Source organism: Rousettus aegyptiacus, unplaced genomic scaffold, assembly GCF_014176215.1.
Source record: "Rousettus aegyptiacus isolate mRouAeg1 unplaced genomic scaffold, mRouAeg1.p scaffold_m13_p_16, whole genome shotgun sequence".
Taxonomy (NCBI): Eukaryota; Metazoa; Chordata; class Mammalia; order Chiroptera; family Pteropodidae; genus Rousettus; species Rousettus aegyptiacus.
This window is the reverse complement of record NW_023416291.1, coordinates 42,075,535-42,090,904: the sequence shown is the minus strand read 5'-3', so window position 1 is coordinate 42,090,904 and position 15,370 is coordinate 42,075,535. Positions and strand designations below refer to the sequence as shown.

The 15,370-nt window shown below is 47.3% G+C and overlaps 1 protein-coding gene across 19 annotated transcripts in view; it reads left to right on the top strand.

Annotated features, from left to right (window-relative positions):
- Positions 1-15,370, top strand: part of SUGP2 (SURP and G-patch domain containing 2) — a 23,911-nt gene extending 8,541 nt beyond the window's left edge. For 9 of the 19 annotated variants that reach the window (XM_016132375.2, XM_016132374.2, XM_016132373.2 and 6 more), the window contains exons 4-10: positions 960-1,080; positions 1,908-2,392; positions 3,371-3,482; positions 6,828-7,327; positions 9,138-9,199; positions 12,308-12,428; positions 12,624-15,370. In XM_016132375.2, the coding sequence (XP_015987861.2) occupies positions 960-1,080; positions 1,908-2,392; positions 3,371-3,482; positions 6,828-7,327; positions 9,138-9,199; positions 12,308-12,428; positions 12,624-12,796 (1,574 nt within the window). In that variant the 3' untranslated portion in view covers positions 12,797-15,370. Of the gene's footprint in view, positions 1-959; positions 1,081-1,907; positions 2,393-3,370; positions 3,483-6,827; positions 7,328-9,137; positions 9,200-11,515; positions 11,653-12,307; positions 12,429-12,623 lie in introns of all 19 variants that reach the window. The other 10 variants (XR_004955039.1, XR_001595275.2, XM_016132384.2 and 7 more) reach the window with 10 other exon arrangements.

Here is a 15,370-nt window from a genome sequence, read left to right as displayed (position 1 = left end):
AAAGCAATTTCAAAATGGAAATACTTACAATAACTGACAATTGAAAGATTGACTTATCCTGTAGAAAGAGCTCCCACTGATGTTTAAAATAAGCTCAAAGCTACAACTCAGACATAGGCAAAGATAGGACAGTACAGTTACTCCGCAGAACAAACTGGAAAACCTTTCCAGTTCGGGAGTGGTTTTTATTGAATGTGCAAATATCGGAACACTAATCTTATTTGAGGACACATGCTCTTCTGGGTTGCTGGTGGGATTGTAAATTATAGCTATATTGGAGGAAATTCATACTTTAAAAAATGTTTTCATACATTCAGCGAATATTTTTTGTGAACACCTATCTTGGGACAATTGACTTTTAATTGGGAACTTTTTCTCATAAGTCTATATACATATGTTTTCTGATTACAGAACACTTGTATATTTTGTAGATAATATACAAAATCATGACAAATCTACCACCCCTAGAAAATTCCTGTTACTTTTCTGGTACATTTTATTTATTTTTTTGTACCCATATTTATATATCTTTTCTCTCTTTCCTATTGTAAATCACAGCCTAGATAAACTTTTTGTATATTTTATACCTAAACACATTTTGTATCTTTTCCTCTAATATTGTGAACATTCAAGTCAGGTGATACACGAGAGGTGATATGGAGTTGCTACATACCATTTCCTTTTATAAAACATACACATACGTTTTTCTTTGCAGTCATTATAAGCTTGTGACTGTTTCTGTCCTTGTTATGCTATTATAACTTTTGGGAGGATATTTTGCATATTGGTTTCTGAAGTAACATGCCGCTTTCCTCTTCTCAACACTGGTCTCTCATGATGAGGATTTCGGTTGCTGGTGTCTGCTTAGGCTCCATCCTAAGCCCCTGACTCTGTCCTGGTCTTGCCAGGCCCCACATGGTCCAATGTGTTTTTCAGAAAAGCCCTTCCATGTGTTCCAGCTGTTCCCCAGCGAGCAGATCACAAGGTGGTGGACACCATTGACCAGCTGGTCACACGTGTCATCGGAGGCAGCCTATCTCCTAAAGAGAGAGCTCTTCTCAAGGAGGACCCTGCTTACTGGTAGGTCTCTAAATGTTAGACCTCTAAATCCTTCCCATAGAGCAAATGGCAATGTTTGTATTGCTCCGATGGTGTCCAGAACAGAAAGTGAGATGTTTATTTTGAGCAGTAGCGTCAGCCAGTGGGAAGAGCACGAGATTGGGTCAGGTTCACCTGGGTCCATGCGCCAGCCCTGTTGTAGACCTGCTGTGTGGTCTTCTCTTGTTGTACTTGGAGCTCCAGATCTCTGTTGTGCTGGTGTAAGGGTGAGCTAAGATGTGCATGTAAAATGCTTGTGTAAGATGAAGGATATGTCTCAGCAGCTGTCTGTGATTTATTGCAACTATTTGTTAAACTGTCTTTTGCCTTACTGCCTCTTCACATGAATAGGATAACTTTTTAAAATAAAAGTTTTCATTATAAATACAGTACTTATTAAAGAAAGTGATACAATTGAATGGTAGCTGAGAGCCCACCATTTGAAGGGTGTCATTTCTGAAAATGGCATCCTGGAGTGATGCCTATTGTGTCCTAGTAGCAGAATGCTTCCATGGCTCCAAGGTGACTGATTTCTGCTGTGAAACCAGGAGTTATGAGCTCCTTCCTGGCTGCCGATGACAGAAACAGAGGAGGAATCCATCACTGCCGAAAGCTTCTGGTTGCCCTCTGGTCTCTCTAGGCAGGGCAGGTGACCTGGGCCCAGCTGTGGGTCCTTGGTGGAGCCAGGCAGAGCCTTGGACAGCAGGGAAGCCATCATGTAGAAAGGGACTGCGGAAGTGTATTTGTAGCAACGAATTGGTCATGCAGGTGTTTTAGCAATGTTCTCCTGTACCTGTTTTGTTATATAGGTTTTTGTCTGATGACAGTAGTCTAGAGTATAAATATTATAAGCTGAAACTGGCAGAAGTACAGCGGATGAGTCAGACCTTGCCAGGAGCTGATCAGAAGCCACTGGCAGCAGAGTGTGCAGTCCGAGCCATGCTGTATGCCCGGGCAGTCCGGAGCCTCAAGAAGAGGCTGCTCCCAGGACGGCGGCGTGGGCTCCTCCGAGCTCAGGGATTCCAAGGCTGGAAGGTGAGAAGAGCGACCACTGGGACCCAGACCCTCCTCTCCTCGGGCACCAGGCTGAAACACCACACCCGGCAGGCTCCAGGCTTCTTACAGGGAAAGCCACCCCAACCAGATGGAAGTGATGCTGCCAAGGACTGCCCACAAGACCCAGGTGGACCTTCTCAGGACCTAAGCCCAGAAGCCGCAGGCCCATCTCCCAAGCCAGCAGGAGTAGATGAATCTGAAGCCCCTCAGAGCTCCTCTCCCTGCCTATCTGCTGATGGTGGGTGTTCACTCCAGTTCCCTTCCTCTGGGCCCCAGCCCCAACTCTTCCAGGGGTCTCTGCCAAGAGGGGATTGTAGCCTCAGTGGTCTGGGCAGTGGGCAGTAGCAATAGGGACCTAGCCAGGATGGGTTCATAAAGAGGTGGTTTCTCTCCTCTTTGAAGGGGCTACCCAAGAGTCCTGTTGCATCCTTCCTCCTGTTCTGAGGGTGGAGCTAACCCATGATGCTGCCCAGTGACTCTGTCTCCCTGCAAGGTTTTACTGCTGACCACATATCCCAGTCTGTGGCTTCGAACTTGTTGATCCACTTTTCTCTGTTCTTGCCTCCTTTATGTTCCATAGGGCTGCCTTGTTCTCATTCTGCCTCCTCTCCCAGGTCTGTGTTCCCTCCTCAGGGTTAGCTGACCTGCAGTTCCTTCAAAAGTTACCAACTTAGTCCCTTCTGTTTCTCTCTTTGCAGCAGGCCTGCCCCCTAACCAGTGTTTCCCACTCAGCACTAGGTTGGCACCTAGAGGGGAAAAATCTACACAACTGCATTTTCTAGCTATTGCAATGAAACAAGCAGCTCCAAACTGACTAGCTGGGCCTGCACATGTGTTTTTAGGTAGCACCTGGTTATTTGAAGCTGGTAGAGGTGATGTGGGTGACTGTTACCTCTCCATCAGTGAGCCGGGGTTAGTTCACCTGTAGTTGGTGTCAGGCCTCCAAGAGAGGCATTAGAGGTACTCAAGACCTCTTAGTCCCTGACTTGGCACTTCTGCCACATCTGTTGGCCACCACGAGTCCCGAGACCAGCCCCAGTTCAGGAGAGAGGGCAGTCCATTTCTGCAGAACAGAGCTACAGAGTAACATGGCAAAAGCACAGATGTAGGAGGGGACATGAGGAGCTGTTTTTGTAATCAGTTTCTGCAGCCCTATGATGTCCACACAGTAAGTGGCAGCTCAGAACTGACAAGTAACAGTTGCTTTGTTTTGTAGTTGACACAAAGACAATGGAGACTGCAGAAAAACTGGCCAAATTTGTTGCTCAGGTGGGACCAGAGATTGAACAGTTCAGCATAGAAAACAGCACTGACAACCCTGACCTGTGGTACGTACCCATCCCACCCTTCTGATTTGAGTTGTTTGCCCCACAAGTGTCCTGAGAGCCTACTGGATGGCCTAGCAAACACATTCCTGCCTTGGCGGGGGGTCACACCAGGATAAGTCATAACTTCACTTCTGCTGAGCTCAGGGCTGTGAGGGAGAAGTGCCTATTCTGGGGGATGGCGGCGGGCTAGAGATACCTCCTTGGGCAAAGGCACAGTGTTCCCAGGACCTGAGCAGAGGCAGAACAGAAGTGAGAAGAGGGTCAGAGTACATCTTTGCCCAAGAGCCTGAAGGAGAGGAGGGCACTGCCTCCTGGTCACACTGGCTACAATAGGCTAATGAGAATTCACTGCTCGTGGAATGATGGTGGTCCCTGGTCCAGGTGTGGACAACATGCATTTCCACATAGTGACAGCCTGGCACCTTCATGGTGGGAGAGGCACCATTACCCTCACCATTGCTCAGATTCAACACCACACAGCCTGGAAGCAGCCCTGCTTCTGGGGCATAGGTTCTCCTCCTTCAGGGTTCTTGTAACCCTGCTAGGCTCCCCTCAAGGCAGTTGGTGGGTATTTGGGAAGCAGGTGGGTTTGAATGCTGTGCACATTGTGTCTTAGAGCCCACTGAGTCTCTGGACCCTCACTCTGCTCCCAACATGCTATAGAATCATGCTTTAGACTAATAAAGAATACAGTTTAAAAACTTCACGTATCCTAGAGCATTTTTGAGACCCACTGGTGATTGTACTCTTTTAGCTTGTTTGGGACCTTGAGTGGGCACTGCACTAGGGGTGCCTTCTGCTTGCTCAGAGACCCAGACCAGCTGCCGGGAGCACTGATGACCTTGTAGGCACACTCAGCCTGGTTCTGCCTTTTACAGGCCTGCTGCACTCAGGCTACCCCCTGCAGGCCTCAGAGTAGGACTGCCCATGGTGTGTGGGCCCTTGCCCTGGAGGCAGATAGCTCAGTGCAGGGCAGCCAGTAGTGTTTCATCAGTCCTTTTTTTCCCCCCATGAAAACTAAAGTTTGCAAGAAAACACTGTATCATCCTGTGCACTTGGCTTGGGGTTATTCCTCACCTTCTGTGCAACATTTTCTGAGCAGTGTTCCTTAAAATATGCTGTCCCCTCCTTACCCACAGCAAGAACCCTACAGCAACATCAGGTGGGGTGATGCACTCTGTTCCCCTGCACTCAGAAATGCCTGTTTTATAAAGGCCAAGATGCCTTTGTGTTTTTTATTTTTCTTGGGAGAATTATACCTCTGATGTGCTTAGTAGTCTCTTGAGTTGATTCATTTTGTGTCTGTGGCCATGTTGTCAGTTTGACGTACAGTCAGGTTCATTTGTTTCTGTGGAAAAATTAAGTTTCAGGGTTTTATTTTTCTGTCTTTAATTTTTAAAACAAGTATAAATTTACATGGTTATAAACTAAAAATTATAAAAGGTAAGCTCAGAGAACTGAGACCACTGTATAGTTGGACCAGTTACCCATTCCCATTGTTGATGGCATTTGAGGTCTTTTTATTTTGAAAATATTACAAATAAAGTTGTTATGATCATTTGTGTACAAGTACTTCTGTGGACACCTGCTTTTGTTTCTCTCAGATAAATACTAAGGAGGGGAAAGACTGGCTCTCATGGTAGATCCACATTTTAACTTTTGAGAAAACTGCCAAACTGCCTTTCTAAGTAGCTACACCATTTTACGTTTTCCGCAGCTTGAACTAGAGTTCTAGCACATGCTAGTGTCCATTTTTTTAATGTCCCAGTATGGAGAGGGAGAGGGGGTGTCCCATTGTGGTTCTCATTTCCTTGGAGATTGATGGTGCTGAACATCTTCCATTGTGCTTATGTGCTTTCCATGTCTCTTTAGTGAAGTGTCAGTCCAGATCTTTGGCCTATTTTTTAATTGGGTCATTTATCTTTGGCCCATTTTTTGATTGGTTTGTTTATTTACTTAGTAATGAATTTTGAGAGTTCATTATATGTTCTTGTACAAGTCCGTTATCAGATGTTTGATTTTCAGATGTTTTCTTCCAGTCTGTAATTAGTCATCTTATTCCAACAGTGTCCTGGGAGGGTAGAAGTTCTTAACCCTTTCCACTATTGGGTTTTTTTTTTTTTACTTTTTCTTTCTTGATTTTTAAGCACTTTTATCCATGTTATTGTTATATGTATTTCCTTTTCATTTTGATATTTATCTTTTATTTTGCATATGGGATGTTCTAAAGTACAGAAGTGTTTCATGTATACAGATATCACAATTTTTTTACTGCACCTGTATACTGAGTCATAGAAAGAATCTCCCCATACTCTCCCCATATTTACGTACTTCCAGAACTTTTATGGCTTATTTTTTACAATTAGATCCCTGATTTGTGCGGGGTTATTCAGGAGTAGAGGATGCAGTATTGATCCAGTTTAAATATTTTTCTTAAAAGCTGTCTGGTTGTCCCAACACCATTTGTTGAAAAGATTGCCTCTTTCACAGTGGTTTGAGAGGCCACCTTCATCAGATAGTGTTTCTGGCCTTTTTCTTGGTCCATCTATCCATCTGTCCATGAACCAGTACCATACTGTTTTAACTGTAGAGACTTCACACACCTTGTAATATCTGGTTGGTCTTGTGCACAAACGTTAGCTCTATCTTGTCCAGATCCAGAAACAAATAGTGCTTTTATTGGGACAGTTTTTGACATTACTACATTAACAAGAGGAGAATTGACATCTACATGAGGTTGAGTTATCCTCTCCAAGGACAAGGGCCGTCTTTCCTTTGGAGTAAGTGTATTCTGTGTCTTCAGGCATGTTTTGGTTTTCCACACCAATTGCAGCCCCCAGCTGTGGCTACAGGTCAAGGTAGCCCTCAGACTCAGAGGCACAGAGAGGCTTTATCACCACTATGTTTAAGCAGCTTCTCTGCAGGATGTGAGGCAGAAGGTGCTAGGTGACATGCTTCCTTCGTCTCATACCTGGGAGTGTGAGAGGGACCCAAGAGTCACTGCAGTCAGAGGCCCAAAGGGCCAGTGACAGCACTAGAAAAGGGTGAGTGAAGCCAGGTCAGACCTCTAGGCTGCAGTGTTTAAGCTCATTCCAGCATGGTCCCTGGTTATCCCTGCATACCTTGTTCCTCCACCTACCTCTTCCAAAAAGCAATTAGGCCTGACATTCTGGCACCTCAAACTTTCTCATTTTGTGGCTGCACCATCAGCCATAGCTGGTAGAGGTCAGGTTATTTTCTCTTTTGTCCCACCCTCAGCTTCATCGGGTCCATTTGGACGATTTCAGCAAATAAGAATATTCAGAAGACCTTCTGATTAACCAGTGTATCTCATCTTTATCCCAGGTTTCTACATGACCAAAATAGCTCAGCTTTCAAATTCTATCGAAAGAAAGTATTTGAACTGTGCCCATCAATTTGTTTTACATCATCTTCACTTAACCTGCACGCCAGTGAAAGTGACCTAGAACCTGTGGAAGGAGAAGGAGAGTTTGAGGATGAACCGCCTCAGGAGGCTGAGCTGGAGAGCCTAGAAGTGATGCCTGAGGAGGAAGAGGATGAAGAGGATGAGGAGGATGAGGATGAAGAGGGGGGTGAGGAGGACCATGCTCCCGGAGGGCCCTCCATGCCAGCAGGAGGAGCTGCCAAGTCTGAGGGCTCTGAGGACAGCCCTCCCGCCGATGGCCTCCCGAGTGAGGCAGCCGAAGATAGCTCAGCTGGCGCGCCTACCCTGTCACAGGCCTCCTTGGGAGCCTGCTTCCCCCGGAAGAGGGTCAGCAGTAAGTCATTGAAGGTTGGCATGATTCCAGCTCCCAAGAGGCTGTGTCTCATCCAGGAGCCCAAAGGTGAGTGCCAATGGGTCAGCACAGCACGCCACACTGTTAAGCACCTGAGGAGGAGTACTTGGTTGTAGAGACATTGCCTGACCTGAAGAATTTACTGGCCCTCAGCCCAGGCTCTGCTGCAAGATAACCAGCTGGCCCCTGTCACCCTTCCTACCTCTGATTCCACTGCTAACCTGGACATTATCTCCCAATCTTCCCAGGGCCCACTCAACATGGGATCCTTTGGTCTTCTGTACTTAACCTAAAACAGTCCTAATGGTTTTGCATACCACTCCACATGTTCATGTGAAACTCGCTTCCAGTTGATCTACCATTGACACTCTGAGGTGATGCTGCCGCGTAGTCTGTGGTTTCTAGTGCCCCACGTGCTGCTTGGGATTTCCATTGCTCAGATTCCAACAGGGAAGCCCTGGCTGTGGAAGGGATGGGCCTGGATCATATCAACCATTTCCTGCCCATGACTTTGGGGAATGGCCAGACTTTTGAGCCAAAGAAGACCTGGGGTAGTGATACCTGCTAAGTGAAGATGAGGCAGGAGGTTATGGGACAGGGTGGGGGGAGGTCTCTGGCAGCTGTTAGCAGGAGCTGTGTGCTCCATGATCCCTCCTGTGGGGAGGGTCAGGGGTCTTGAGGTACAGTTTACCAGCAGTAAAATGCACCACTTTCAAGTGGACAGTTCGAGGGGTTTTGGCAAATATGTATAGTCATGAACTCACCAGTACAATAGAGCTAGAACCTGTCCCCAGAAAGTGTCTCTGTGTCCCTCTGCAGTCCCCTCCCCTACCTGGCCCCTGCAACCACTGACTTTTCTGGCCTCATGGTTCTGCCTTTTCTAAGCTCAGTAGATGGAATCATATTGTGCATGGCCTTTTGATAGGCTGGTCATGGCCCAGGTTATTCTTCGATAGGCTGGTCATGGCCCAGGTTATTCCTTGTGTCCCCTGCCCACCCAGGTGTTTGCACAGCCTGGGCCATGTTTTGAGTATGGGGCTGATACTGTGATACCTGTGTGTGAAGTGGTGGTGGTGAACAATGTCACCTGGGTGTTCTATGTTATTGAGACCGTCACATTCACTAGTTTCTCACTAATAAATCAGTACCATGGTTTGTGTTTAGAAACTTTGGTGTCACAATGAATTGCTAACTATTCTACCAAACTCTTTTGATCTTCAGAACTTATTGCCGATGGTGGTCGCATATCAGAATGCTCGAGTATGTCCTGTATTGGGGGAAGTGGAATTCTATTTAGAAGCTCTCAGTTCTTTGAGTGGTTGATGAGACAAAATCAGCTCATTTCTCCTTCATCATAGATAATAACAACAATAATGTAATTCAGAGTTTTGTATGAGAAGCATGGTGGTTTTTGCTGGAAAGAACTATGTGGACTTTAATTCTTTATCAGTGGGATAATTGCAGAAACACTGGAGGGCATAGCATTGAACATATTCGTTTCTGAAGCAAAGTGCATTCCTATAGTCACGGAATGTGATGCACACATTGGGTATTTCATCATAAATGTAGGCATCCTATGTTTAAGGAGACTATCATGGCAAGGAGTCTTCAGTTGAGCCCACGTGTTCAGTATAGTTGGTAGTCACGTGGTTCCTGAGAGGAGCCAGGCCAAGCAGCTGGCCTTGTGTGTGTTGTAGCCACTTTCTGTCAGCAGAGGGGCAATTAGCCAAAACTCATTTTCGTTTTAGTCACGTGGGGAAAGAGCATATAGGTGTGTGTGCGTGTGCATGTGTGTGTGTGTGTGTGTGTGTGTGTGTCTGTGTATATATATATATATATATATATTTTTGTCTTCCAGTTCACGAACCAGTTCGCATCGCCTATGACAGGCCTCGAGGTCGTCCTGTGTCCAAAAAGAAGGTGAGTGTGACCATTTGCAAGTTCTCATGTGTAATATAGTCAGTTGGAATTTGTCAGGATCTCAAAGGACACTGTGGCTTATAATTAAGCTGTGCTCATACATCAGACTGTGTGTTAATATACAGAGTACAACAAACACCTTTTCTCTCCAGGGACTTCTGAAAACTATTTAGCTTTGTACAAAGTGGTCCATTTAACAGATAGTTAGGGTCTGATATGTGCAATGGAATGGAGAGATGAACATGATAATGCCTTGGCCCTCAAGGAGTTTTAATTTAGTGGATTATAATTGTGGTTAAAAAAGTTAAGCAGAACGTGTGTGTTAATTGACTAGTTGGCACTTTCTATGCAGCAGGTCCCGTGTGCCCACCCCAAGGCAGCATCAGGCAGAGCCAAAATGTGCATGACTAAGTCATGAGGGGGTGCTATGGATTCAGAGAAGCAGTTCAATGGAGGACAGGGAATAAGGTGGGATTGGGGTGCCATTTAAGCACCCCAAGGTGAGGGAAAGTCCCTGAGGTGATATTTGTATGGTGATCAGCGAGAGCCTAGGAGAGGCCCCAGGGTGGTTACAGGTCAGCAGGAAACTCTTTGGGCTCTAGTGGAGTGATGAGGGTGGGGAGGTGAGGGAGAGGCAGCTGGGACCCAGGTCATGTAAGCCTGTACACAGATGTCAGCACCATAGCCCTTCTCTGGGGGGGGCCCTTGGGTTTCCATGGTGGGGTTTGGACGGATGATGTGGCCACTGTGGTTGCTGTGTTGAGAGCAGCCTGTGCCTTGGGGGCCAGGCAGAGCCGGAGATAGGACTGGAGAAGATGGACCTGGTGGGACTCTCAGATGGATTGGGTATGGAACAGCGAAAGCCAGGAGTCCAGGGTTGTTGGCCCGGGCAGGAGGATGGAGCTGCCATTGGCTGAACTAGGAAGCTCCTGTGGGGAACAGGTCACTTGAAGTATGGAGGTGAATTCCACATGGCCAGGCAAAGTCACCTGGGATACATGGAGACATTGTAGGTCCCTAGAAGCAGGGAGGTGAGTGGGGAGCCAGGAAGTCTCTGCTGGTGTCAGGTGGTGTATAAAGCCTGTGTGGCAGCTCCCAATGAGTCAGACCCATTCTGAGTACACCACATCAGTCTCAGCAGCCAGATGAAGCATCGCTCTGACCCCAACTACAGCAGGAGGAAGGGCATTCCTGTACCCAAGCTCATGGTTCTGCTTATGTGCTGGGTTTTAAGCTAAGTCAGAACATAGGTTCCCATCTAGTTGCTCGGATGAGGGCATAGCCTGGTGAGGGGGCAGCCAGGATCAGGCTGGCCACCTAATCTTGGCATGTAGTTCCTGGGACTCTGTACATCTGTAAAATGGGGCAGTCACACCTACCATGCAGATAGGAGATACCTTGCAGATTAAATGAAATGTGTGTTAACCCATTGTGTAGCAGGTGCCCTATAGATGCATGCAGGTCTTTCCTTGGGGTGACTGTAGGTAGAAAGGTGACTCTTGGTAGTGCCTGCAGCTCTTCGTGCACACCAAGCCCAAGAAGACGGGGCAGGGTGACTCTTAGACACAGATTGAACACTTAAGAGATCTGTCCAGACCGAGCTGATCCTTTTTCCTCCAGTTTCTCCCACCAAGCGTTTTCCTGAGGGGGGCGTGCTTGATATTTGAAGACCTTTGGTCAGCCTTTGCCTTGCCTTCACCACTCTCCATTCATTTCAGTTGTTCTTCCTTGGGTCTGGAAGAGCATAGCAGGCACCCCCTTGTCATCTCAGTGGCAGATTCCACCTCCTCTGTTCTCCAGGTCACTTCGTGATGATGGGCCCCTACCCCAGGCTGGCAGCTACTGCCCATTGTTCCTCTGGCTTTCCCATTCTTCTGCCTATGCATGTCTCTTCTACACTGCTATTTGTCACCTCTATCTACCCCAGCCAATAGCAAGCGCCTCCCTCCCTGAGTCCCTGCGTCCCTCCTTAAACACTCTGTAGATGGACTTCAGTCCAGCCTCCTACTGAGACCCCTGGTAGCCTCACCTCCCGGTTCCTCTAGCTGCATTCAGTATCTCCTGCACACACGCTTATATACACACACACTGCTTCATACCTCAGGGTGTACTTCCCTTCCTGTCACTAAACTCTTAGTGCCTCTCTAGGTTGTTTCATCTCTTCTAGAGTGAGAGCCAGGCAGATGACCATGGCTTAATCGTGAGTATCTGGGGAGTCAGGGAAGCATGAAGGAGTGTCAGTTTTAAACCATGCTGGAGATTCTCACTCCGGATGCTTTGCTGCAGCCCACATGCCACACTCTGCTTTCTCCTCAGAAACCCAAGGACTTTGACTTCGCCCAGCAGAAGCTGACTGACAAAAACCTGGGGTTCCAGATGCTGCAGAAGATGGGCTGGAAGGAGGGCCACGGCCTGGGTTCCTGTGGGAAGGGCATCAGGGAGCCTGTCGGCATGTACGCAGGAGCTCAGGGCGGGGCAGGGGGTGATGAGGAGGCTTGCCTGGGAGAATAGGCTTGCTTTAGGATTCAGTCCCGAAATCTCTTGACCTGCAGCCTTATTCTTGGTTCCCGTTACATCAAAGTGGTTTAAAGTTGGCAGTTATCTTTTTAGCAAAGGGAATCTTCAGATGAGATGAGAAGCAGACATCACCATAGGCAGGTATTTACCGGCTCCTTGCTGTGCTTGTGCCGACTGTTTAAATGGCTTCTTTGACTCTGGCATTTTGGCCACATTTTTAATTGCCATAAAAGCTAAGTGGTAATTCTGAGTACTTTTACCAAAAACCACTTTCCCTTTTCTGGAAACTCATGCACAGGCCTGCCAGGGTGGAACCTGGCCCAGAATTGGTTAAACCCATTAACAGCCAGCAGATATTTCATTTACAACTGAACTTAGCACCTATGGCGGGGGGTTTCCTGCTGTAATCAGGCTTCTGAGCACCTGCACAGGTGAGTGCCCCTGTTCCCAGTGCAAATGCATCTGCACTTGCCCTCTCCTTTGCCATCACTGTGGTGCATTCTGCATACCTCCGTCCACTTTGACTGCTCTGCCATTCTTGGTGGCCAGGTCCAGGAGCGGGTATGGCTAACTCTCCATTTTGCTCTTTAGGGGAACAGCCTCAGAAGGGGAGGGATTGGGCGCCGACGGGCAGGAGCACAAGGAGGACACGTTCGACGTGTTCCGTCAGAGGATGATGCAGATGTACAGACACAAACGGGCCAACAAATAGGTATGTGCTCAAGCTGGTGCATCGGGCATCCTGCCTAAGGCATTCTGATACGCAGTGACCTTTCCTCCAGAAAAGTCAGTATTCCCCACACCCCAAAAACCAAACATCAAAATACCACCAAAAAACATCAAAAAATTCTGTGAGGGAAACAAAAGGAGTCTTTGGATATGATGTGTCCCCCCTCTCACCTTCCAGGTTTGGCTGAAGAAGCAAGTCCCTACACTCTCCAAGCACAGCTGCACGGGGCCTGCCTGCGGGGCCTCGGTGCAGAACTCCCAGGGAGCCACAGGCGTGGCCTTGCGTCTCATAAGTGTAAGGGCAACCTGGAAGCTGGCCTCAGAGTACGGCCACTTTGTTTTCTTTTTTGAGGGTCTTTAAGTCCTTTTTCTTCTAAAGGGCCTTGGGCCTATGAAAATCCTCATCTTTCTCTCTTTTTAGTTTCCCTCCCCACCTATAAGTTCCAACTTGGTTTTGAACAAAATCATTCTCTCCTTGAATAGATGAAAACCATTGGTGATAAAGATAAGCCTTGAAGCAGCAATTACTCTAAAAAACGCCACCTCTGCCCTGGATGCACCCTGGAGCCAGTGCCTGAGTCGGTTTGGTGTGTACACAAAAAACAAATGTCTCTACAGTTTCTGGTGTGGAGGTTCTGCTGGCTTTTCTTATTCTTAAAGAAAAAAGAATGCACCATTTCCAATCTGCTTTGGCCTTTCCTCCTCTTCCAAATGCTTTGGGCAGCAAGTTCCCTCCAAGTCTTTCCTGGTTCCCTCTCAGAAGGTGGTGCTGCCTTAGCAGCCCCAGTGCCTTTAGTGCTCAGGAAACAGCGCTGGTCAGTTTTCCCATTCACGGCACATTGCTCTTCAGAAGTGCTCTGTTAGCAAACTTGATGCTGAATTCATTACCTATTGTGTCTTCTCATTTCCAGAACTTAAAGGGGATGTCATCTGTGCTCTGGCACCACAGCCTGTCGGTGAGAGCACTGAAGCTCTTGGAACAAGTGGAAATACTTGATCCCTTGAACATGTTATTTATGGCAACGGTCCCCAACCTTTTTGACACCAGGGACCAGTGCTCCTATGAGAATCTAATGTCTGAGGTGGAGCTGAGGCGTGATGCTAGCACTGGGGAGCGGCTGCAAATACAGATGAAGCTTCACTTGCCCGCCACTTATCTCCTGCTGTGTGGCCCAGTTCCTAACAGGCCACAGAACTGGTACTGGTGGCCTGGGAGTTAGAGACCCCTGATTTATGGAGTCTCATCTCTTAAATGCATCCCAAGAGACTTAACAAAATCTTAGCAACAGTACAACATAGCTGTAGTCAGTGGGAGTAATCACTACATTGATGAAACTTCCCCCAAATTTACATGTCTCTTTAGAATCCAGAAAGAAAGCTACAGATTTTTTAAACCACATATGGAGTCTTCTATGAAAGGGTGGGGGTAAACGCTTCAGAACTCTTCATTTTTTGCATGTGTGGCAGTAGAAATTGTTTTGTTAGGGCCCTTTTACAGAACAGAAAGAATCCTCTTGGGGTGCGCTCCACAGCTGTTTGCTATTTCAAGGCGTATGATTGCCACCTCTTCCAGCTTTTCCTAGAGCTTTGCAACTATGTGCGAAATTCTCAGGCTGTGGGAATCTCAACTGTTCATCTTAAAGCAGCAGTGTTGAAGTTTTAAATATGGGCTAAAACCTGAAAAACTTGGTCCTACTGATACTACAGTAGTGAGTTACTGTGTCAGCTGCTTTTATTGACTGTTAAGAAATCCTTGCTTTCTCAGAGCACAGGCCTCCCAGCTATAGTCTCAGTTTCTCTGGTTCTGATTTGTCTGTCTGTCCTGCCATTCACTGTGGCATCTCACCTGCCTGGTGCCACCTCTCTTCACATTGCTTATAGCCTCCAAATCTCTGCTTGCTTCTGGTCACTTCTGTTGCTTTGGCAACTGGCATATCTTTATGGCCATGGCAACGCTGGCAGCCCCTCAACAGAGGCAAACCAGCCTGCCAGAGGTGCTGTGGGGAAACCACAGCTATGGAGGTTCATCTTCTGCTCCTTTCTTTTCTGATCCTTCCATCAGTCTTCCATGTTGGCTGTGGGTTGGGATTACAGGATGGAACTCTGAGAACAGGGCCTTGGTATCCCGTGGCCTTTCAGAGTGCTCGTTGGCCTGATCGAGACCTGCACGCCTCAGCACTTTTTCTCTCTCAAGCATACCTCTATCATATTCACTCTGACCGTCATATTAGCTCTGTGCTAGTGTGTTCATTCTTGGCTTTCTCTGCTTTTATTCACAAGTAACATGCTTTAGAAATTCCCAGGGTGTGAGCCCTGTTCCTGCAGCCTCCTGCCACTCCTCCTCCTGGGGACATCCCACTTTGAGCTGACACTGTTTGTGAGCCTTTGGCAAATGTTAAAAGAAAAACCTACTTCTTGAACCTGAAAAGTCCTCTGAGCATTCGGGTGACACTTCTCCTGTAGAATCAACATTGAGATGTTGCGGGCACCAGGGCGGAACATGGTGGTGTATCCTCTGCCAGCTGCCAGCCGGGGACCAGTGCGTGCTGGCCCTCTGTGCCACCTTGCTGTCTCTCAGCAAAGGCTGCTCTGCAGGGAGCGTGCAAGTGCGTGTGCGGGTGTGTGGCCTTGTCAAAGTCACAGCGTCTTTTCTGTCATTCTAGTTACAGGGTCTCTCCCGTGAGGACGACAGGCATCCGGAAAGTGCTAACTCGCTACTTTGGGTGCTTACTGTCTCTGGCTTGTTTCCATCACTGGAAATCAGATAGAGAAGTTTAGTGTTTTTGGTCCTTGGTAAAACCTAGAAGACGTTTGTGATGTTACAAAATGGAAGTTTTTGGGTTTTTTCTTTTTTTTTTAATCTAAGAAGTTGTGAATGTTGTTAATCATTTAGCAGTTGCAATAAATGTAGAGGAACCCATCTTC